Raw genomic sequence first — 25,657 nt, 5'->3', positions numbered from 1 at the left:
TTGTTGCTGACAGCAAGGCCATTATGAAAGAGTGTCTGCTCAGGTTATGGGTGGAAGTGCTCAATGCACGTAGATCCGGCTGTAATTCATGCGTGAAAGCAGTGATACATTTATAGGTGCATGTCTGTTCAAAGAAGACTAATCAGTCAATCAGAGAGGAAATGGGTACAAAAATGTGAACCACCAGCTGACTCACTTGTGATGATGTTTGTGGGGGGCATGTTCAGGACTTGCCTGGAGTTGTTTGATGGTTATTTTGATGCATGAGTGGGCATACTGTGAATGGATGGGTGGTACTGTGGTGTAGCATGGCACGGTACAGTTGTTATCTGCTCTGTTGTGATTTCTAGTTTGTTATTTCCCTTCACAGTGGATGAGATTGTTGTTTCTAAGTGAAATGGGACAACATGCTAGGGTTGGGCCGATAGACGATGCCATTGTCCATCACCGATGGCTGATAGACATCACATTGTTGCACCGGCATCGTGACCCCGCCCCCCCCCCCCCCCACACTTTTATTTCCTTTTATTTTCACACTTTCAAGATTCACGATCACACGTACTCTATTTGTATTATGGAGCGGCAGTACTTTCCACACATTTTACAAGATTATATGTTTGTCAGTGGTACTGAGGATCTGTAAATCAATTGCCATCATCCTCAGTCATCTCTCCTTACACCGTCTCTACACCAGACGCGACAGTTGAAGTGTGACGCTGTGCCACATCAGCAAAAAGTTTGTCTACTAGTGGTCGACCGGCATTGGTTTTTTGACAGCCGATGCCGATATCCTGGAAAGCAGGGGGCCGATAGCCAATATAAAGCCGATATTTATGTAATTTTTATTTATTTATTTATTTATTTTTTAAAACATTTTAAATAATTTGACAATGGATAAAATTTTTTTTTAAAATAAACATACTTATACTTTAGATGACAAAGTATTTTTCACATATAAATAAATATTCAATAAAAATAATTAAAAACGTAGTAAACACTGTAACCAACAGGGCACTCAGTATTCTGGGAAGTTTGTGTGTATTGGGAATCATATTTTTCAAATAAAGCCAGGGTAACACTTATTTTACATACAGCACACAGAGAAATTGACATGAATATGACAGTGGGCAAATGCATAAAGTGCAGCATAATTTTAAATCACGAGTTTAATGTTTAAAGCATTCAATGCACACGGACCGACCGTCACACAGAGAACACGCAATCATGCTGGATAAAAATGCACACTTCACAAGATCTCACAGCTGGATTCGACTAAGTTTGCAAGGTTTGTGATATTAAATGTTCATTAGTCATTCAAAGATTTGTTTAAATGATATGAATGTATATTTGCTTAATGCTGATGGCAAACGAGAAAGTATTATAATGTTTGGTTTTCTATTAATAATAATATAAAAGCAATCGTTACAATACTTTTTGTATACATTAATTCCTTTGTTTAAATGTTCTATCGGATTATTGGATAGACTTCTATCCGTATTAGATAGAACTGTTAATAATGACAGCAAACAAGATGGAGAATGTGAGCTGTGTGCGCTCAGGCACTGCTGCTCTCAGCACCGTCAAAATAAAAGTCTCGAACACATCGGCCAAGCAGAAAAACTTATCGGCCAATGCCGAGTAGGTCGACCCCTACTGTCTACACTGGACGACCAAAAGCGACCGTTGAAAATCTTTTGAAATTTTTGTCAGCATGTCATAAATAGAACGCAGCAGTAGTTTACTGTCAGGGATTTGTGGTGTCATGCCGTGCCGCACCAGTGTAGACAGCATCACTGATTATACTGAGTTCTATTGACTTATCTATATATAATGAATCTCTGTTATAGATCAGTGGTTCTATAGTATTTTGTCCCGTCGCACCTCACCGCTTGCATCCGGTGTAGACGCAGTGTTAGGAATCGTTAGTTGTTTTTCCTTATAAGGATCCACGCTTCAGGCACACCCTCTAACTCCACAAACTTTTTAGTGCGTATGTATTGAGTGTGCACATTATCAAATGAAGTATACTTTGATATACTGTGCTCAACTATACGCATATGCTAAGTATTCATGTCAAAACTGAAATATAATTTAGGCATTACATTAAAGATCCAATTAAATGGCTTGACAAGAACCGTTTTCCTTTTAAATGTTGATAAATTTCCTATTGAAACAACTCAGTTCACACCTGGGCCTTGATTTTTATTTGTATTTTTAATTAGTTTGTCCCCAAGGTGGCAGCACTGTTGCTGCCATTGTTTCACAGTCAAAAAGAATCTGATGAGATTGAACAACAACAAACTACTAAGATGCAACAATAAATGCGCCAGCATAGGAGAATGATTATGTGATGGGGTTAAGCGTTAAACGCAACTCTTAAAAACTTGTACAAAGACATTTATCTATCATAACGTCTGGAGAGAACGTTTTGAGCACCTGTTTGCACACATTATCAAATTAAGAAGCCTATACTTTGAAAGGCTATGTGTTCAGCTATGCATATGCTAAGCAAACATATATACTGCAGGCTTTATTGTAAAGACCCAATTAAATGGCTTGATAATCACAGTTTTCCTTTCATTGTTGATATTTTACCCATTTTAGCAACTCCGTATGCTCAGCTTGCACATGCACCTTGATTTCTTTTAGCGCTAATCCGTTTGTCCACAAGATGGTGTGGACAAATGGTGCCACCATTGTTTCACAGTTGAAAAAGGAATGAATAAAACAACAAAAAAACTACTGGAGATGCAACGACAATAAACACTCCCGCATTGACAAGTGATTGTGTAAAGGGATAACGAGATTTACACAACTCTAATTTTAATGAGTACAAAGAAATTTATTGGTCATGACATCTGGAGAGAAATAGCGCAAACACTAAACAAGGATGAATTTCTTGTGTGCATGTGTTGAGCGCCAGTGTTTGTGCACAATATCAAATAAAGTATACTTTGAAAGGCTATGCATTCAACTGTACACACGCTAAGTGTTTGCATCAAAACTTAAGTATACACTTCAGGTTTTACAATAAAACCCCAGTTCAAAGCCCAATTATATGGCTTAACAAGCACAGTTTTCCTTTCATCGTTGACATATTTCCCTGAAACAGGAATTTGGCTTATAACCATTAGCCATTTACTTTACATCACATCTATGAAATATTAGCTACTTGTTATTGCTAGTCAGTTACAGATGGTGTTGGGGGAGTAACATACTCTAGAGAGCATTGTCATTGGTCAAAAGTTGGGACATGCCCATTGACAAACATGGCAGATTCCTGACAGAGTACTATTGGTCTTGGATCAGCTATCTATCGGACCTTGTTTAGTGTCTATGCTTTGGATTGGTTTGACCCTTTATTTGTGTTATTTTGTACATGAAACATCCTTAGCCAGAAATTTTGCTGATGCATCGCTGCTGCGGGGTGGAGAAGCCATCCAAATAAATCACCATTTGATTCATAATGTTTAGAGACAGTAATTATTCTCTCCACACACCCACCAGACACAATCCCTCTGCTTTCTCAGCACTGCATTCATTTAGTGATCATCTACTGAGGAAACATTAAATCAGAGCCACACTACAGCTGACAGAGAGCGCCGCCCCACCCTGCCCTTGGATTCTATAACGTTTTGTTTTTTTTATTTGAGGTGATGAGATGTGTTATGTTATGTGATGTGTTTGTGGCAGAGTAGGACACCGGATGTGTTCTCATTTAGGTATTCTTAAGAAAGAGCCATTGTTGTGTCTATATGGGGGCTGAAGATGACATGCACCATGGGAAATATACACCTCAACAGCTGCAACAGAAAACAGTGTCTCTACTGTGTATTGTGTGGGTTAATATTGTATTACACACTTGTAATTTTGCTATGGCAAGTGATCCGTAAAATGTCTCAGACTGATATTTGACAAGATATGCCAAAATGGATGCTTATAGAAATGGATTTGATTTAGCTTATATTGTGAAGACAAAACAAAAACGATCAATAATGAGCTTTTCAAAGACCTTTTACATATGAGGAATTTTTTCCACCTTTTTCTGAGTTGTTATATCGTGGTTAATATTTGGACGATTACCAAGCTAGGTGTTTGCTAGGGTGTTGCTAGGCATTTGTTAGTTTTGCTAAGGAGTTATGTTTTGATAGGCAGTTGTGAGGTTGTTAGTTGGACATTGCTAAGGCTGTTGTTCTGGGTATTTGATAGTGTTGCTATGTGGTTTTGGGTTTCTGGTATGTGGTTGATACGGTGTTCTAGATAGTTACTAGCTGGGGTGTTTCATCTTCCAAAATGCCCAACTTTGCAAGCATCATTGTAAACACAGTATTTTAGGTCTTTAGTAAAAGCTAACAGCTGAGAAAGAAGACATGTAACAGTATGTGTCCAAGCAGCTCTTAAAGTGGCAGCAGTCTAATATTCCTGCTGTCGAAAGAGAGAAAATCTCTCATTGCTCTTGACTAAATCACTCTTATAACTTTAATAATAAGAAATATATATTTAATTTACATAGGTGAACAATATGCAGTGTTTTTATACAGTTGATTACTTTCTATAATATATGTAGCATTATTTTTTGTTCAACTGTAGTTTTTTTAGTCCTATAACTTGTTAGTTTCTTATTCTTATTTAATCACTGACTGTTTACTTGTCTTGCGTAAGCTCAAGGTTGTTTTTTTTTTTTTTCCAATTTAGACTAGTACTAGTTTTTTTGTGATATTGACACTGGTAACAAGAACTGGTGTCAAACATTTTTATATCATAAAGACCTTATTTAAAGCAAAAACAACTATATCAAGCTCTATATTGTTACCGTGAAATAAAATTACTCATCCTGATTTAAGATTTTTGTCATATCGCCCACCCCGTTTGGAAAATATTATCAGATTTGCACAGTTTAAGGTATGGCTGCACATTTAATCGAATATCTAATCTCAATTACAATTATGGATGCCACAATTACGTAATAGTTCAAAACGGCAATTAATCGTTCAGAGTCCACTTACTGTATGTTATTCTGTGTGCTTAAGATGCGTTTTTTTCTTTCTACATGTAATCTTAAGGGTCTTTCCCATTATTTTAGTTTTAGTATAACATTATAATACCATTCATACTTTTTTTTTTTTTTACAATTTAAAGAAGAAACCAATCCGATGTATAGTTGACATTTGAGGCATAATACTATAGAAAAGCACTAAAGGTTTTTCAGTTAGAGTGTTTTAAACTTGTTTATTTTCATATAAAAATACGGCATGCAGTTGCATCAAACAATGGTATAAACATCATTCAATGTAAATTGTGATGATCATAATTAATCGCAATTACAGTTTCAAGGGAATAATCGACAATTATGATTTTTGTCATAATCGTGCAGCCCTAGTTTAAGGTATCATTCATGGCTGTTGCACAGCAAGTTTAGTACATCAAAAGATTCAGCAATAGACATCAAGTGTAATGTCTCATGAATTATTTGCACTTCTACACTTGTGTATTAAACAGCAGATTTGTAAACCGAGATTGTGTCTCTCTTCCCTTGTGGGGCAAGATGACATTTACATGCTACATTCTACAGATGTGTGTTTGTGATTGTGTGAAACTTCTCTATCTGTCTCTAGAGGTTCACTCCTGTTGCTATCTAATACATTTACAATGATTTATTAACGATAATAGTGCACAGTAGTGGTTTTGATAAGAACAACTGGCTAATAACATCTGCTAATGTTAAGAGAGAACACCACGCCTGCACAATAACAGTGCGCTTGTTCCTCAGGACGCTTTCTCAACAGCCCGCAAAACATAAAGAGGATGATGAGAGAGAAAATGGGATAATTCCAGTAATCATAGCTTTTGGAGGACACGTTTAGAAGGGAGGAGACAGGGAAGTTATAGATGTGTCTGGGGTAGGTCTGCATTTCTGAAGCCGTGGGCCTGGACATGTGCAAGTGATTGTATGTGAGAGACGGAAGTTAACGCATCCTAGCGTGTGACAGCAATCCACCCTAATCTCAAACGCAAGCCTGCTGTGAGTCCAGTCTGAACGCCAGAATATATCTTTTTCTGTTCTAACACGAATGCAGTGAACTTAAGTCCAAACTGTCCGACTAGCCCAATGCATCTGGCACCTGTTGATTCCTCTGCAATTCGTCTTTCACGTCTAGTGCTTTGTTGTCATGGTAACCGCAGGCTGTGTTGAGAAGTGTACCCTGAGGCCACAGACTTTAGTAAGATCGAGCCTGTTAGAGGTACAGGAGACAAAAGAAGACTTGTTTTACTCTCTGCTCTGCTGCACGCGGGCCAACAAGGTAGCATTCCTCCGCTTCAGTACGGATGGGAATGGTGAGGAACAGAGGCGTGTCTACGTGGTGGCCAGGGGTGGCACTGGCCCCCCCTGAAATTTGGCTGGCCACCCTAGGTGCCCCCCCCCACCCCCCACCAGATGTCCTGCGATAGACTTGTTTTTAGTAAATTTCTAACTGCATCTGGCAGTGGCAGATCCTAGCATGTGTAGCTGCCTAGGGCCGCTTTCTTCTCCTCTTTATACTTAATTTTAGGCTGTTTCTATAGCGTGATATTTGACATATCGAGAGCGCATAATGTTACGTGATCCATGTAATGCGCGAGCACGAATCTCCACTCGCAAGTGGATTTCCTTCACTCACACAAAACTGGATGTGTGCTTTTAAGTGTTGGTTGTTGTTCTATGTGTTGTTTGTGTTTTTGCTCAGAGATTACGTGTATGCTCAAACGTTCTTGCATCACTGAAGACTAGAAGCGCTTTTTTTCTAATTCAGATGAGGAGCAGGCTTATCTCATTAAATGGAAGCAAGCTGATTATTATAGTCAGCCTTCTTTAGTTATTTATTTTATTAATAGCCTACTTATTTTAGTTAGGTGCTTAACTTATAAATATGTATTTATTCAATTGTTTTATTAAGTGCATTTGTATTTTGTTGTTTTTGTATATAGTTTTGCAATAAAAGCGTATTAACCAGGTTCCAGAAATAATCACTGAGGGTGCTTCTACATTTTAAATGGATCATAGACTAGAAAGCTTGCAAAGAGTGCTCTACCACTAAAAAAGCTGTCACTCTTCGTTTAGTGAGTGTATACACGATGTATTTTAACATACATCGTGCCGCAAACCATAACCCCCCACCCCCGGCCACCCTCTTTTGAGCCAGTGCTCCAGACTGGCCACCCCATTTAAAATGCTCTAGACACGCCCCTGGTGAGGAAGAATGTTTCAGAGTTGGCCAGCAATGTTTGAGAGTTTTTGAAGAACAGAAAAACAGTAGCTCAAGAGGCTTACAAGAGCAGGTGGAAAGAAAACAGATATCAAACTTTACAAGATTCAAGTTTGGCACTTAACCTGTGCCACTAGGTTTTGTAATCTACGTAGTCGGACAATTTACTGATGCCTTGTGGCCTAAATATCAAATGACTCATGCAAGTTGGTGTTCTCAGGGTGGTTTTCTAATTTATTTATTTAGATGGCTCAAATGCCTATTGGCTAATTTCAGAAATGTACATCTCGCACTTTATTCTCTTTCTTGATGTTAAAAATAGTTTTTATAGAATAGAATTTTAATAGAATTTTATGAAAATGTATTTCACCCCCAAATCAAAATGATAAAAGATGTTTTTGAAGATGCTTTGCATGCAAAAATATATATATTCACATTATAATAATGACAATTTATAAAGGAAACAAATGCCATTGTGGAACGTAAAAAACGTAGGGCAAAATAGGACCCTTTCCTTTATTCTCTTTTAAACATGACTTTAAGGCCTGAAGATAGAGCATCCATCACTGGGTATTTGGCAGCTGCTAAATGGTCTGCTTAGTAGCTTAGTGCTGCTGTATTAAATGTTTTCATAAGTTAATGCGGTAGACTTTACCATAGAATTTCCTCACAAAGGGTTCAACAGTCAAAGTGCACAGAATCAACATGTTTTGCTTATATTAATCTCACAAACAGCGGTTCATTCAGTATCTGCATGGCTGAAACATTCGGATACTACATCTTACCTTAGCAGCGCCATCTGTTCCTGTTGTGGGGCTTCAAAGTGGAGTCAGACACACATGCAAGCACATGCTGTCTCTGAACAACTACATTCTGCCTGTCTGTTCCCTTAAGCATTCATCTGCCAAAATGCCTTTGAAGAGAGCCAGCAGTGCATTTAATTGGAGCAGAGCTATGAGTCCATCAACCTACTGCTTAATAATAACTCTTGAAATTTGCTTACCCACTGGTCCTGATGTTCAATCACAATTTCATGTCTCATGGCTGGAAATCCTGCAGGGTTTGAGCAATCAGGTAGAAACAACTAAAGTAGAAAATAGCTGGAGTTTTCTCCATGGATGTATTTTGGACCTTATTTGATGAGTTTAGATGGGCAGTTTGGTCATTTTGTCTACTCAAGTTCTCAAATCAACTCCATAGATGATTTTAACTAAGTACTTGAGTACTTAAAGTTGGGACTGGGGATTCCTGTGAAATGTTTGGTTAACAATTAGAATCAGACATGGAAGTATAACTGAAAATGATAAGGAGATTTTGATTGTCCTCACTTTTCACTCTATATTTGTAATGTAATCTGTGAAGACAACTTTGCATTAACTTGTCACTACTACTGTTTTGTCATTTCAGAATCCAGACATTACCATGCATTGCTGATGTAAGCTGATCTTGTTCAGTGTCTCTGATGGAGCTGAAAGTTTGGGTGGATGGAGTTGTACGAGTGGTTTGCGGCTTGTCAGAAGAGACATCATGTCAGGACGTAGTCATTGCACTCGCCCAAGCCATTGGTAAGAACCTCTGAGAAGGAACTTTAGGGGGTGAGGTTAAACCAGGGTTTTTCAAATCCAATCCTGCAGGGACACTGCTTTGCAGAGTTTAAAGTGCCCCAATTATGCAATTTTAAAGGTTCCTGATGTTGTTTTGGGAGTCTCCTAATGAGGTTTGCATGCAAGATTAAACACATTTGTTTTCTCAAAATATGCATTTAATTTCACCTAATTTTCCAATGATTCTCAAACGATTAATTTGAAGCAGTTCTAAGTAGAGGTCGACCGATATATCGCTCGGCCGATATATCGGGCCGATATTTGTCATTTTTTAATATATCGGCAGATATCCGTGTTTAGTAGCGCCGATTTAAATTCAGGCACGTCGGCAGGCAGCCCCGTGTTATTGGTGCGGTGGAAAGTGCTGCTGCCGCATGTGAAGGACCCCAAGCCAAAACCTTTGGAAGATTCAACAACAGTCCTGGGAGATAAAGGTAGTCAGAGAAGTTCACTCTGTAAATGGGGTGGAGTAGGTGGCAGCTCTCACAAACACTGCAGCGTGATTGAGGGCTACGTTACTCCGCCCCGCTCACAGACAGCACCGTGCTCGGAGAGACAGCTGTCCTGGAGCAGCACAGAACGGTGAATGACATTTGTTTGGAAGCATGGTTTGATGCAGACAATAGTCAGGTTTCCATCCAGCTCATTTGAATTTAGGGATGTCAATATTTGATCATTTCCATGATCGATCGTCGTTTAAATTAACAATCAATTAATAACCTGTAAACTAGACGGAAAAGATCATCCTCTTCATATGAGCAAAAACGTCCTTGGCATAACAGCAGAGTGGACCGGTATACTACGGTCTATTTAAACTGACCAGTGTAACCTTTTATATGTTTGGTTGACTGTACTTTATTTTAATAATGAACAGACTGCGATGTAAGTTTGAAATTAGAATGCACTTTAGATGTTCTGTGTCATTTATACCAAACACAAATGTTGCTGGTTGCTAGTGTGTTTGCAGCACTACTATTATTTATTTTTTATATATTTTATTTTTTAAATTTTTTTTTAGTTTAATTGATTTCTATTTATAAAATTGTATTTGTTTTATTTAAATGTATATTTAAGTTTACATTTATGTTCCAACAAACTTGAAAAATTCTGCTTGATAAATGCTCTAAAACTTTTATGTAAATTATTGACTTCTAAGATTCAAAAGATGGTTCAAGTCTGTGCTCAGTAAATGATGATAAGTTTAGAAATGTTGTGCATCCACTTATTATTAGTGTGACATTTTAGCATGCAAATGAAGGGGAAAACTTCAAGATATCGGCCCTAAAAATCGGCAGCACATATCGGCCGACCCTGACCTCTAAACATCGGCATCGGCATCGGCTATAGAAAAACCCATATCGGTCGATCTCTAGTTCTAAGAATCAGTCTCTCTAAACCCCTTCTTTCTGTGAGCCTACTCTGTTCTGATTGGTCAGATGGGCCAGTCTGTTGTGATTGGTCTACTGTGTACAGCGCGTGTCAGAAACGATACTTCCATTGCCATGGTTGAGTATTTTGAACACACACACACACACACACACACACACACACACACACACACACACACACACACACACACAAAAAAAAAACCTATTATTTTACATATAGTTTGCGATTAAGTGGAGCCAGCTGGTTCAAATAAACTAGGTACTGAGCCATCTTTCAAGTGAATCCCGTAATAAACTCCCTAAGATTCAGTCATCAGTTAAATTATGAGTTTGAGGGTGGGTCAAGTTGTTTGCAGCCGGCCAGCGTAGAACATAGGCATGCATTATGACTTGTAGTCATCACAGAAGTGGGATTCAAATTACAAATGACTCATTTACGCTTTTCAGAGTCGATTCTTTCTTTTGGGAGGCTACAACTTTATTTCTCGTTTAACTTTGCAGATATTTGCTTTCACATACAGCTACATTACACACTGCATGAAAGGCAGTATTCAAAATGGCATAATGGGGCACTTTAACTAATTTAAACCTAATCAAAAAAGCTTATCAAGGTCTTCACAGTTGCTAAAAAAATTACAATAAAGTAAGCTTGATAAGGGTTTAAGTAGGGCTGTCAAATGATTAATCACGATTAATCACATCCAAAATAAAAGTTTTGTTTACATAATATATGTGTGTATACTGTGTATATTTATTATGTATATATAAATACACACACATGCATGTATATATTTAAGAAGAATATGTTATGTTTATATATTAAATATATTTATATATAATATAAAATATAATAATATAAATATATAAATGTATATACATGTAAATATTTTCTAAATATATAATTTATGTGTGTGTATTTATATATACATAATAAATATACCCTGTACACATACATATATTATGTAAACAAAACTTTTATCTTGGATGTGATTAATCGTGATTAATCATTTGACAGCCCTAGGTTTAAGTTAAACTCTGAGAGGCAGTGGCCCTCCAGGGTCAGATTTTAGGAACCTTGGGTTAGATGTTTAAAGATCTGGGCTAGTAACCAGTAGGTTAGGGGCCCACAAAGTGGTGGTCCATGAGCCCTTGCCATAATGGCCTTCAGTAAGACACTTGAAGTAACCTTAGGACCGCTCCCCTAGATCCAGGGGGATTGTCCATGTAATAAGAATACAAATAAAGTACAACACATCTTTGGACTCTAACTACCCCTGTGTTCTCTTCAGGCCAGACGGGTCGTTATGTTCTCATTCAGAAACTGAGGGACACCGAGCGCCAACTACTGGCCAATGAGCGCCCACTGGAGTCCCTGGCCAAACTGGGCCAACACAGCAGCGAGGTGCAGTTCTTCCTGCGGCGGACCGGTCCCAGTAGCAGTGAAGAGCAAAGTCTGCACAGCCGCACCCTCCCTCACTCCAAGCCTTCCACATCAGAACTCAAACGGGGTTTGCCGAAGAAATCTTTGACCTTCAACTTGGGCCCCTCCAGTTCTCCCCATGTGAAAACTAAGGACTCTCGTAAAACACCCTCTCCTGAACAGAGGGTGTCCACAGTTCCACACGCGCAGTACCTTCCGGGGCCATCTAAAGAGGAGGTGCTCCGGCATGTTCTCCAGCAGCGGGAGCAGCTACGTGCCCTTGAGTCCCAGCTGTTGGCTGTGGACAAGGAATGCGAGACTTGGGAAGAGTCGTCTGCTGAGGAGTCATCCCTGCAGGCAGAGATTGAAGTTTTGGAGAAGACCCTGTGGAGGAACCAGCAGGAGTTGGTGGACGAGGAGTTCTGGGAGGAGGAACTAAGGATAGAGATCGAAAGGGAGCGTGGGATGAAGCGGCGGATAGGAGAGCTGCATGCTAAACTAGATGATTGCGGGCAAAAGTTGCACGAATTCAACACTCGCGCCATGCAGCTTGAGGAGGACATTCAGAGAGAAATGCTACAGGCGGACATCTTGCCCACCCAGTCCGATTCAAAAGACTCTTTGGGGGTAATCAAGGCAGATCTTCAAAGTCGACAAAAGCAGGGGGAGGAATTGGAGGCAGAGCTTTTAGAGCTTGAAAAGGCTTTGGGGAGGGCGGAGACTCTGCTGAAGGTAAGCAGAGAGGGCATGGCTCTAGAGAGAGGCTTGTAGCTGCAAATGCTGGAGGGTATTACGGTCCCCTCTGTGGAGGTGCATGATCAATGAACTGAAAATTTGGAAGCGGATAAAGGAACCCATCTTTTAAAAGTATTTCACACTTAGAACTTGTGAAATCAGATGTTTTTATTTGGACACATATATATTTCTTTTATTTCCTGTGCATTTTATGCCTTGAAAGGACAAAATAAAGGTGTATACCTATTGACCGAGTTTCTTTACCTGCTGGGCATGCATGAATTTCAAACGGTACATAATTATGCACCAGCCTCAGTTTTATAGCAACATTTCAGTATTAAAGTGACTTAAATCAAAGACTTGCAATTCTGTGAAATTCATCTATACTATTTTATACCACAGTGCCACTCAAAAGTCTTCCTTTATGTGTTCTTCCAGAAAGCAAGGAAATCAACCATGACTAACCGGATCTTACATAATCATAATCTACTCCTTTTAGACAAGTCATGCATGCAAATTAGGTTGATCCTTCAACAGAACATAATGAATTATCATAGTTTTCAAATAGCAACTCAGGTGATTACTTGAGTCACATACTTTGTGGTTACCACTGACTTGTCTGTGTTTGAATTTGGCTTGTCTTACCTACAACCAGAAAGGTGTCAAAGGTACCCACAGAGAACAAATCCTAAGATTACTGTAATCAGAGCCGCAGGGTAGACTTACTGCCTTGGCTGTTGTTGCTTTTAAAACATGGCGCCACCTTGTGACTACTGATGGAATTACACCAAAGAAGAAAACAAAGATATGAAATTGTTGGTTATGTATTCAGACAACATGCACAATTAAAGGTTTACAGGCAGTGTTTAAATGTACTTATTAAAGCATTGCTGTTAAAATGTATAAATACAAATATATTCTAAAATGTGTACATTAGTAATTTGTTGGCCACATACTACAATGCAAAAAATGATAGTGTTTAATCATTTGTATTCATAATTAAACTGTTTTTTATTCTAGTAAGCAGGCTGTTTGTGATTGTCTGTTCTCTCTGTGTATAGGCTAAGCAGGAGGAAGTGGAGGAGTTGAATAAAGAGCTGAGACAGTGCAATTTACAACAGTTTATCCAGCAGGCTGGAGCCCTGCCTACTCATACTGAACCCCGCACAGACCTCAGTGAACACCCAGAACAACTGGACCTGACTCAACAACAGCAGGACAGACAAAAAGACATTGGTATGGCCTCCACACACACACACAAAAACACACACTAAATCTACTGCAGGTACATATACCTAACTGAGTATACAGTATAGACAGTATATACTGTATACTGCCAACTAGTTCTAGTTTTATTTTGTGTAGTACCATAGTGTTTACGCACACATAATCACACATTTTCAGTATACTTCAAATAGCCAAATGATTTACTACGTTTGCTATAATGTGCAATATACAGAATACACTCAGTGGTATTCTGTATCCCACAATGCAATGTGCTAGACTTGACCCTCCATTTTTGGTGTAAAACAATTAACTGCAAACATATGATCATACAGGTTTACAATGGTAGACTTTAAAACAGCATACTACCATACTACCAATGTTCCCTCTAAGCTGCGCGCGCGCGCGGCCGCGCACTTCTTCCACCGCTGCCGCGCAGAAGAAATAATGTGCCGCGCACACGTATAAATGAGTTGGGAAAGCTATTTGCGAAAGCGAATGAATTGCAATGCTCGGGTAAACCGCTATAGAGTTGATATCACGATAGAGTTAGAACCGGTGAATGCGGTTTACAGTTTCATAGAAAGGGAATGATGTGCGCCAAATGAGTCGCTGTTGAAACCGAATATTTTAATGGTTGCGTAGCTTACGAAATAGCTCAACTCGAGAGCCGACGCAAACGCAATGACATGTGAAAATAAAACGTCATCATGTATTAAAGAAGAGTGGCTTGATTAAGTGCTGGAAACAGCGGATGATGGGCACAGAACGGTAACAAAACTCAGAGACATTTACAGTCACACAGGTGTAGTGTGCAAACTGTACATCATAGGGATGTTTAGATAGCTATAGAAGAACTGACGTTCACGTTTTTTTTTTTTTTTTTAGATTTAACTTACAGATCTCAGTTTAAATGCTTCAGTTTCTATTCTATTCTATTCTCTTCTATTCTATCAGTTTAAATGCTTCAGTTTGTTTTGATATTATATTATGTTAGGCCTACATTATTAACCTAATAAATAATTGACCTTGTTTTTTAATGGAGTCTCTGCTCATCAAGGATGTATTTATTTTTATCGAAAATACAGAAGAAAAAACAGTAATATTGTGAAACATTATTGCAATTTCTAATATTGGTTTCCTGTTTTAATATACTTTAAAATATAATTTATTCCCGTGGAGCAAAGCTGAATTTTCAGCATCATTACTCCAGCCTTCAGTGTTATATTATCCTTCAGAAATCATTCTAATATGCTGATTTATTATCAGTGATGAATCTGTTGTGCTGCTTAATATTTTTACTTTTTTTTTTTTTATTTTTTTTTTGAACGTTTTACTTTTTTCTTTGATTCTTAGATTAATAAAAAAGTTAAAAAGAACAGCATTTATTCAAAATAGAAATATTTTCTAAAAATATGTCTATATTATCACTTTTTATCCATTTAACACATTCTTGCTGAATAAACGTATTAATTTCTTTTAAAAAAGAAAAAAAATATTGACCACAAACATTTTAGTAGTGTATATTGTAACACAAAATTTCTATTTTGAATAAACACTGTCCTTTTTAACTTTTTATTTATCAAAGAATCCCGAAAAAATATCACAAGTCCCAAAAAAAATATTATGCAGCACAACTGTTTCCAACATTGATTATAAGTCAGCATATTAGAATGATTAGTGAAGGATCATGTGACACCGAAGACTGGAGAAATGATGCTGAAAATTGCTTTGCTTCATAGGAATAAATTGTATTTTAAAGTATATTAAAATAGAAAACTTTTATTTTAAATTGCAATAATATTTCACAATATTATTTTGTGAAAAAATATTCAATATTTTTATCAAATAGATACAGCCTTGATGAGCATAAGAAACTTATTTAATAAACATTATTGATCCCAAACTTTTGAATGGCAGTGTATTATACTGTGTACATATATATATATATATATAATATAAAGTTTTCTCAGGTAATCTAAAATGTACATCATTTAGTCACGGGTCAAATTAAATACAAATAGCACATTAAAGTTAAAAGTTACACACTTTTTTTGTGTGCGCGCTGCACAGGTCTGGTATAAAGAATGTTTTTGCACAGGTGGCCGAAATGTCCGCCCAATAGAGAAAAGTTTTGCTCAGCAAGAAAAAAAAAAATTAGAGGGAACATTGTTTACAATGGTAGACTTTAAAACAGCATACTACCAGTATAACCTGCACATTTTAAAATACTAAAAATTAAACAATAATCAACTGATAACTGGATGATGTTTGCTAAATTTAGAGGAAACATTTAAAGTGAAGAGGTGAAGTGACTTTATAGCATACTACGGTTTCAAATGTTTATACTTGTATAACACTCAATCTTTCACATGCTATTTTTAAGTAGTAGTCAGTACACAGTATATACTGCCAGTATGCAGTATACAATGCTAAATTGTCGCATTTTATCACATGACCGCACTGTTTGTTTATGCATGTTTATTTCAAACACAGCATCCAGTCTTCTTGAATTTGTTTAAATTTATATGAATTTGTGTTTATATGGACTTATGTTGTTGTTGATGCATATTTTGCTCCATGTTTCCCACAGATTCGCCCCCACGTCCCACTGCCAAGCAGTTCCTGGGTCACCCGCGCAACCTGCAGCACCCCCTGGTGTCCAGCCTGAACCCCGAGGGTGTGTATGTGTGACAGATGCTGCTGCTTCCCTGCCTGTAACCCCAGCTGCCACACGCACGCCCGTGGCGGCAGCCCTTTCTGGGTGAAGGTGCCTGCATGGTGGCCCTTTTCTGAACAACATGCCTGATTATTGTAGCACTTTAGCTGAAAGGCATTGCGTCAACTAATTTACGCAACATTACCATATAGTTCAATCCAAAACTATATTTTCAGTGGCTGTATATTAGTACTATTAATATACAGTGTATGCTAATTTTGTCTGTAAATGTAGATGTTACATATTACAATGCTATGAAGTCAGTATGTAGTGCCTTTCAAAAAGAAGTGTTACCACAAGCTGTGCTCTTCAACACTTTAGTTTAAGGGGTGGTGGGTTGGTTTCAAATTACATCTCGATAAGCTGCTAATAACTTTTGTTGGAGTCGAGATATTTTTGCTTTCAAAGATGTAATTTGACTTTAAATTTGATGAAAACTAAAAGTGTTTCTCCCATGTTCCCTTGAGTTCTACACTCTTTTTCTTCTTTATGCTCTTCTGTCCCAATTTGGTGTCCTTATGTCGTAGCTGTTTTGCTGATTGATAGTGCTGTGTGTGTGTGTGTGTGTGTGTGTGTGTGTGTGTTATTAAAGGGATAGTCCCCCCCCAAAAAATTACATTTCTGTTATTTTCTTGGTGTTCCAAACCTGTGTGACTCTTTCGTACTTGAAATGTAAAATAAGACATTTTGAAGAATGTTCATGCTGCTCTTTTCCAACCAGGAAGGTTTTTCCAGACTTTTGTGATCAGCTGGACGCCTTTAGCGTCATTGATGTACTGTATGTGACGAGTTTGAATATACGCAAGTGCAAATGAGATTTGAAGGATCATCAGTTAATAACAACTTCAGTTTGGGTCTCTTTCTCACACAAATACATCATGTGACTTCAGAAAACTTGAAATATAGTGCAAAAACTCACATTGTACACTTATGAGACTTTAATGGATTGTTTTGGAGCTTGACAGCCTCTAGGGGCTGGATTTATCAAAATCTAAGATAAAGCCTAAGTTTCTTAATAATCTTTTTAAGAAGAAAATTACTTTGAATTGTATGGTGGTGTTTGTTGAACAAGATGAGAAAAAAAAGCCACCTTTATGAAAAGTTTGTTTTTTGTTTGTTTTTAAGCTTTACAGGGCTTGATTTATGAAAACTTTAAGAAAGAAGTTACGAAATGTCTTAAGATAAAGTTTTGTATGATGTTACTCACTGATAAAGTTAAAAAACCTCAAAGGTTTATTTTTTTCACTGCCTTCATATTTCCATTATAAACATAATCATTTTTAAATACATTGTGTATTTTAAATAGCTGTCAAAAGTTCTCTCGTTTTTTTAGAGTTACTGAATTTCAAATTCAACAAAGTCTTGTCAGACATAATCCTGACCGATCATTGTTTACATTATCGATGCGCATCTCTAATAATAGTAATATGCATTATATGTTGCGATGTTTAATTCAAATAACCCAATAAATTCATTAAACACTTAGCCTTTGGGGATTTTAGACAAGTTGGAAGCTATCCCAACTTTGCAATGAATTTTAAGAATTTTGTTTCGAGGAATTGAAATGCGTCTTATGTTTTGTCTTAAAAAATAGATTAAACATTCTTAAGAAATGTTTGAATAAAAAAATCATTTGTAACACTATTCTTAATTTAGAAAATATCTGAATTTTAATTGTAAGAATGTGTCGTAATTCCAGCTGCTGTCTATCAAATGCATTCTAATGGAAAGCAGCAGCAAGAACATTCTGCTAAATATCTCCTTTCGTGTTTTACGGAATAAAGGCAGTTATATGGGTTTGGACATCATGAGAGTGAGTAAATGATGACAAATCTTCATTTTTGGGTGACCTATCCCTTCAACAATGACGGGATGGCTTTCCTGTGTGATCTAAGTACATCTTGTCTCCTTAAACAACTATTTGTCAAGATGTGTTGAGTGGACAATGATCCAAACAGTCTAAATGTTGCTACAAAGATTGTGAACACTGTACATAACAGTCGTTTTTAAAGTGTCACGTCTGACGTCTGATTGTGAACCAGCAGTATTCAAAAATATGAACTATTTCTGTCATCATATTCAGTACAGACAAACCAAAATTTATTGAGACACCTTCAACATTTCTCACATTATCTCAGTTTAGAAAATGGTAATAAAATAGTTAAACTGTGTCAGAACAAATTCATCTTGATAATGTCAGAAGTTATGTAATGAATTCGGTTGAATAGCTGTTAGCAGTCAGCTGTTAAATTTAAGTACACAATTAGATAATACCAATTTAGCTCAAACAATTCCCAAGCAATGCTTCATTTTGTTCAGTGTGTGGCGTGAAAAGCATTAGCAATTAAAGAAAAAACACTTAAGCAAAACATGGTCAGGTCAAAGTGTCTGAATATTTTTTGGTCCCAAATTTTTATCAATTTTACTGTTAGTCCACTGTATGAAGGATTTTGGGGTATGAGTCACAGTTGACTGTATTCTGCTATCCTCACTTATAGTGTCCCACACCCACTAGTAAAAAAAAAATATCAAAAATAATATCTGGTGTCTGAATAATTTTTGGTTTGACTGTACTTTCAAACAATTACAAAAGTTGGAACAGTTGCTAACTACATTATTCTAATGGGGAAATTTTCCCATGATGAGATTTTCTTTGTATAAATAACATATAAATGACAAAATCTCATATTTTAGTAGATGTTTATCCGTCTGTATCAGTTACTTTCGGGACACACTCTAAATGTGAACCTGCTGGAACGTCTTTTTCTGTATTTGCTATTTCCAAAGAACAAATTGCATCAAATTGATGATTCCCACACATGATCAATGCCTCGTGCTGTATTGCATATTAATCATACAACTGAGGCAGTACGTTGCTGGTTTAGCGAGAGCTACACCTCGGGGTTCATACACAGTAGAGTGTGACGTTTGGAGGTTTCTTTCTGTTTTCTCTCGGCTGCTGTGTGCACGGGAATGTGTCTAACGTATTTTTATACTTCTCATGATCGAGCTTCCCAACAGCATCACTCAATGTGCTTTTCTATGTGTCTTGCAGTCCTGACTTCACGAGAATCGTCTTGGCGGTAATAAAGCTGAAGCACAGGGCTGAGGATTTATATTCAACTCTGCTGTCTATATAACCGTTTATGCTATATATTCACAGTATATATGAATGATATATTTACTACTTTTTGGTACATTTCAAAACATGTATTTACTGTAAAATATGACCAGATTTTATCTCGAGAACTTTTACTTTTGTGTATGTATTTAAGTACAATAAAGACTGTGCATTGTGTCTGAGATGATTCCCGTTTGATGGTTCGTCAGTTCAGTCATTGTTCCTCTCGTGCTGTTTTATATTACTGATTCAGATTTGAAGAGCAAGAGAGCAAACACAGGGAATGTTTTCTGACACTTAAACTGGGTTAATAATAATATAAATGTTAGGGCTACAGTAAGTGTTGATTTCACACACCCTGCCACATACCAGGGTTAATAAGTAAAAGATTAAGTACCAATGGTTTGTAAGTAAATATTTTATTAATTAATTTAATAAAGAAATAAAGATGTATAGAAATATCATAAAAATTAATTTAATTCCAAATTTTAATAAATAATAATAGTATCTCAATTGTCCAAAAGTCTGAGACCACTAGAAGACCACTTAGTTTTTCTCATTACAAATTAGATTAAAATGCAAATTTGAGTAAAAAAATAAATTAAATTATTATATTTTGATACTCAAGCTGACCTAACTTCCAAAAATAAGTTTTTATATATTATTAAAAAATATTATTTTTATACTTATATAATTAAGTACTAATTAATTTTAACATGCATATTAGTTAATATACTTCTATATTATGTAAGTTATTTAATATCTATAATATTAATATATTACACTTATTTAAACATTTATATTTTCATTGTTTTTTTATCTCCAAAAATGTGCATATTATAATTGTCATATGCATTTTATTTATTAGATTATTATTAGAACACATTATTTTATCAAGATGATAATTCAAGTGACCAAAAAAATAATAATAATACTTAAAAACTGGCCTAACTTCCATAAAAATTTGATCACATAAGGTTCTTGATCTTAAAACACTGAACTAAACCGCATGATGTATAAAAAATCCATAAAGATGAGTTTTTATAAAGGTACTGTCACAATTTCCGGTCATTAGTCCATTAAAAACAAACAAAAACAGCGCGTCCTGATTTAACAGATCTTTCTCACATAACTCCAGTCATATTTTTCTGAAAGTCTTCTTTAAACGTGACTGAGCACTTTGATGCAGTAAAGAAGCTGAGTGAATGAGACAGAAGTGGTTTGTCTGTTGAGCTCTCATGATTAACTATATGAGAGTGGATTATGAGGATCAGATCAAGAGCTTGTGTGACATGAGTGAGATTAGACTCACATCCTCGCCAGCACTCGCTGCTGTCTGTCTCTGCAGCTGCAGACACTAGATTATATTACACGTCCATACAGATAAACACTAATACAGCCGCAGCTCACGAGAGTGGCGTGTTTTAGTTCATTTCACTGAGCGGGATAATCACAGATGAAGAAGAGATTCAATCCAATCAAGTCTGATGAATATCTTTATGTGGTCCAGAGCCATTAACAGCAGCTCTACACACACGGTAATGACTTCCTAATATCATCCATGCATTAAAAATGCCCAGCGAGAATTCATTAATATGCAATTTAATTACTATAAAGAGGCAGGATTATACATTTTATGGAACTCAAAACCCCAAATGTAACTATAAACCACTTCAATCATCCGCATTCAATGAGATTTACATTATATGAAGTGCTGTTTGTTTGCCTGGATTAAAAAAAAAACAATTATCAGCATTTCTTTTGCACAGTATCTCAACTGTATCTCTGTATCTTCATGTCAAACTGTATCTCAACCTTCAATATCTTGTTGCTAAATGTATGTTTGTATTATGAAACATCAGGATTTATTTGATCTATTTTTATATTTTATTTACATATAATATAATATAGTATAATATTTAAATTGTAACTTTAGGATTTAAAAAAAATTATAATGTTACATACAGTATAATGTATACTGCCACATTAGGATTTATTTTTCATATTTTATTTTATTAATATGATATAATATGTAATATTAAGATTTTCCTATTATAATATTTTATTTGATATTATAACATAATTCAATATAATATAAAGTATACTGCAACATTAAGATTTATTTTTAATAATATAATATAACATAATGAAAACATATAGTACTTTTCTTTAATTGTTAATAACTTGTTAAACATGCTGTCCATCTTTCTTTTTAATATTTTACAACCTTTAATATTTTGTTTCTAAAATCAAGTTTGTGCACTTAAACATTAAGATTTAATTTGTATATAATGTAATATAATATAAAGTATACTGCAACATTAGGATTTATTTTTAATAATATAAAATATTAATAAAAACATAAACTTTCATTAATTAATATTTTTAATATATATATATATATATATATATATATATATATATATATATATATATATATATATATATATATACCAAATGTAACATTTTATATGGTTAATAATTTCTTAATAATATATTGTTGCACCACATCACCCATTTCTTTAGCAAAATTGCATGACTACGTTTAATATTTTATTGCTAAACCAAAACATTTTTATATTTATTTTCAAAATTTTTAGATTTTATATAGTTCATATAATATAACGTAAGATATTGAGAAACATTACAATTTATTTCATATTTTTGATATATTTTATTTGATATATATTTTCATATTATAAGGCAATATAATACAATCACGTGTCACATCATGAAATCGCCAACCTATTGAAAAAGGAAAACATCCAATAAAACACACTTACTGTACATCTATGAAACCAAAACCGCCGATCAGAGAGAAAGTTTAATTATTATATATGATAAATTAAAGCACAGCTAACAGGCCGAGTGTGTTTCACATGATGTTACTGTACCTGGATTTGCAGAACCGCACAAGTTCAAAGTTCAGAGCTGCTGCTTACGTGCAAAAACAACATTATTATTATTATTATGCATAAAACTTTAAATGAGCGAAGCCGCTTCATCTAGAGCTCTGTGACACGTTTACACTCCATTTCTTAGCACGTGTTGCACGGGATTCAAACCCACAACCTCTGGGTTTCAAGCAGCTGAGCTACAGGAACAAAAAGACCGGTGGAGGGACGGGGGCCCAAAAGCGTCCCTCCAGGGGCCGTATCCGCCCGAGCCCTTCAGGACTCCCCGGTGGGACGCTGAGGTCAAGCACTCATCCAAAAGCTGGTTAGCCGCTGTCACACGCACAGTGGAGTGAAGAACAGGCGCAATGTGCGTTAGTCAGTGGCTTACCTGCTTTCAGAAATCACAGGTTCGGATGGCACTGCAAGCCCGGGATGTCCCTGTAAACCTCCGAATGCAAATATAAGAGAGTTCAGATCATGTGCAGAGACTAATTATAATTATTTATTCATGTATGCCAATTATATGCTAATTATATGAGGTACACAGTGATATGATCTATTTCTCGACCATGTGGTCTTGGTGAAACGCTTGAATGCGCTTTCAAATACAAATGAAGCTTTTATAAATAATGTTAAGTTAAATAAATATAAGTTAGGTCTCAAATTTTAATTTAGCACTGATGGTGAGATATGAATAATCCCACAAATCGCTATATTTCGTCTCAAATACATGGAAAACAAAGCAGAAATGTTAGAGGGTAATATTATGAAAGCATGTCAGCTCATCACGTTCAAATAAATCGATTAATATTATTTTTACAGACAATTGAAGCAAGAAGATACAATTACTCACCTCAACTTCCCAATAAACCCGTTAATTACTGGGAGAAGAGCGAATCCGACCGTCCTTAGTGGTATTAATAAAAGCACACGAGGATAGAGCTGTTTTCGTCAAAATAAATAATTCCTTAAATAAAGTATTAAATTGAGGATAGTGCACTACACCAGCGCAGAAGTTCAGCTCACTTGCGCTATCCCAACCCGGTCCACTCCCCTGCAACTGCAACCTGACCTGCTTATGCAAATCAGCGCTTGATTGACGTGGCAGTCAGCCAATAGTTAGCCGAGCTCTCCACCGAAAGCCCGCCTGTTAGATGGAACTATCGAATTACAGCGTCGCAGGGGCTTGACCGTGAGCGTCAACTGTTCGGTGGATTTTCTCGGAGTTATAGCGGGGAGCGGCGCGTTCGGTTTTGCACGTCGTACTTTAGGAATGAACCATTTTCGGCGCGTTTGTTTCCCGCTTTTCTGAGGCGTTTCTAGACGCGTTTACGCGCCATACTTTGCGCTTTGATTTTCGAAAGTGGAATCTGGTGTAAAACTGCTCTGTTGATGCAACTGTGCATTGTTTTTACGAGTTTTAGAAAAAAAAGAGCTCCCCCCGCGTCCTGAAGGTGGTTGGACTCTGTATAGTAAAGCCATGAAGCTAGTGTGGATGTGCACGTACGAAGCATGCAGAGAGAGAGAGAAAGAGAGAGAGAGAGAGATGGCGCGAAAAGTCATTTTGAAAATTAGGATGGCTTTTAACTTATATTTTTTTATGTAATCTATTACATAAAGTTGAGGATTTTGAATTAAATATAAAGGTATTTAGAGTTATTATGCAGTTTTCTAGTACAGGGAGGGCATGGAGTTGGCGTTTTAAAATAAACGATTAATTTAGATTTAATAAATATACATATATTAAAAATATATACTAAATATAATTTGCTTTACTGATAATTGAAGAAAGTAGTAAGAAGCTGATTAGGGAATGGCGACCTCTATGGAGCCCGTAAAGGGACATGAAGATGGGGGAAACGAGACTGGAACACAGATCTCTATATGATTACTGGATCGCTCGTTGCATTCTAAACCGTTCTCTGTTATAGATCAGTGGACTGGAAGAAGAAATGTATTAGTGCTTCTGCGTTCACTAGCAAGACTTTTACGTTCTCTCGCAACAGTATTGCATTCCCCAAAGAAAAATTGCATTCGCTCGCATGTGGAAGAAGAAAATTACAGTCGATCTCAATATTTTTTGCGATTTTTTTGCAAGTATTACGTTCCCTCCAGAAACTTTGCTTTGAAATGTTTTTTTTTTCTCATACCTCATTATTATTTTCATAATAAAAGCTTGAGCGAATGTAACATTTGTCGAGGAATTCAACATTTTCGCAAGCGAATGCAAAGTTAGTTTAGGGAACGATTGTTTTTGCGAGAGAACGTGAAAGTTTCGCAGGCGAACGCAAAAGTTTTGTGCGAGAATGGAAAAGTTTTGTGAGCGAAAGCAAAATTTTCTCAGAAGTACAAAAAACTTTTGCTGGGGAATTCAATCGTTTTGTACGGAGCCCCGCACATGACATGCAAGAAAAAATAAATAAATTGTGCGCACGATTTACTAATTCGTTCCCTCAATGTACTAAAACGTGCACATGATTACTATTGCGTTCCCTCGATTTACTATCGCGTTCCCTCGATTTGCTAAATCGAGGAAACTAATTAGTAAATCGTGCGCACAATTTATAAATCAAGGGAACGCAATAGTAATCATGTGCACATTTTAGTACATTGAGGGAACAAATTAGTAAATCGTGCGCACAATTTAGCATACTATTTTTTCCTGCATGCCATGTGCAGGGCTCCGTAGTTTTGTGAGAGAAAACGTAAGTTTTGCGAGTAAAGCGCGAGCGAGCGCAAAGCTTCTCGGGTGAATACAATACTTCTGTGAGAGAATGCAATGTTTCTTGAGGAAGCATAATACTTTTGAGGCAGGATGCAAACGTTTTGTGATCAAATGCCGTGTTTCTCAGTGGAATGCAATATTTTTGACAGAACGCAAATCTTTTGCAAATCAACACAAAGTTTCACGTGAAACACAATACATGTTTGCAAGTGAATGCAAAGCTTTTTGGGGAAACACAAAAGTTTTGTGCAAGAATTCAAATGTTTTGCGAGCGAATGCGGAAGATTTGCGAGAAAACATAAAATGTTTTATGAGCGAATGCAAAGTTTCTTGAGGGAACGCAAGAGTTTTGCGAGAGAACGCAAAAGCATTTAAATATAATTTTTCTTCCCGTCTTATTTTCATTTCATCGTGTCCCATTAGGGCTGGGACCTAGACTCAATTGGATAATTTTTCATGCTTACACTGCTTATCTAAATAAATGATTTAATACTGTGACTAAAATGAATTAATAATTTAATAGGGACAACAACCCTATCAGAATTTACCAGTCAATTTAGAAAATGCATGTTGACCAGCA

At 36.4% G+C, this 25,657-nt stretch overlaps 1 protein-coding gene and 1 long non-coding RNA gene across 3 annotated transcripts in view; one reads left to right on the top strand and one right to left on the bottom strand.

The window, feature by feature from the left end:
• The window catches only part of LOC109070802 (ras association domain-containing protein 8-like), a 44,365-nt gene extending 24,728 nt beyond the window's left edge, over positions 1-19,637 (top strand). For both annotated transcript variants that reach the window (XM_042752740.1, XM_042752739.1), the window contains exons 2-6: positions 8,652-8,809; positions 11,526-12,388; positions 13,453-13,627; positions 16,209-16,295; positions 19,390-19,637. In XM_042752740.1, the coding sequence (XP_042608674.1) occupies positions 8,707-8,809; positions 11,526-12,388; positions 13,453-13,627; positions 16,209-16,295; positions 19,390-19,421 (1,260 nt within the window). In that variant the 5' untranslated portion in view covers positions 8,652-8,706 and the 3' untranslated portion in view covers positions 19,422-19,637. The remainder of the gene's footprint in view (positions 1-8,651; positions 8,810-11,525; positions 12,389-13,452; positions 13,628-16,208; positions 16,296-19,389) is intronic.
• A 2,472-nt stretch (positions 19,638-22,109) lies between these two features.
• LOC122142459 lies at positions 22,110-23,705 on the bottom strand. The gene is made up of 2 exons (XR_006158626.1): positions 23,206-23,705; positions 22,110-22,798 (listed from the first exon to the last, which is right to left on the bottom strand). It is a non-coding gene; the product is annotated as an uncharacterized LOC122142459 (long non-coding RNA).
• Between the last annotated feature and the right edge of the window lie 1,952 nt (positions 23,706-25,657).

Source organism: Cyprinus carpio, chromosome B25 (genome assembly GCF_018340385.1).
Source record: "Cyprinus carpio isolate SPL01 chromosome B25, ASM1834038v1, whole genome shotgun sequence".
NCBI classification, from domain to species: Eukaryota; Metazoa; Chordata; class Actinopteri; order Cypriniformes; family Cyprinidae; genus Cyprinus; species Cyprinus carpio.
Note: the sequence above shows the minus strand (reverse complement) of the source record. Positions and strands in the feature narration are given on the sequence as shown.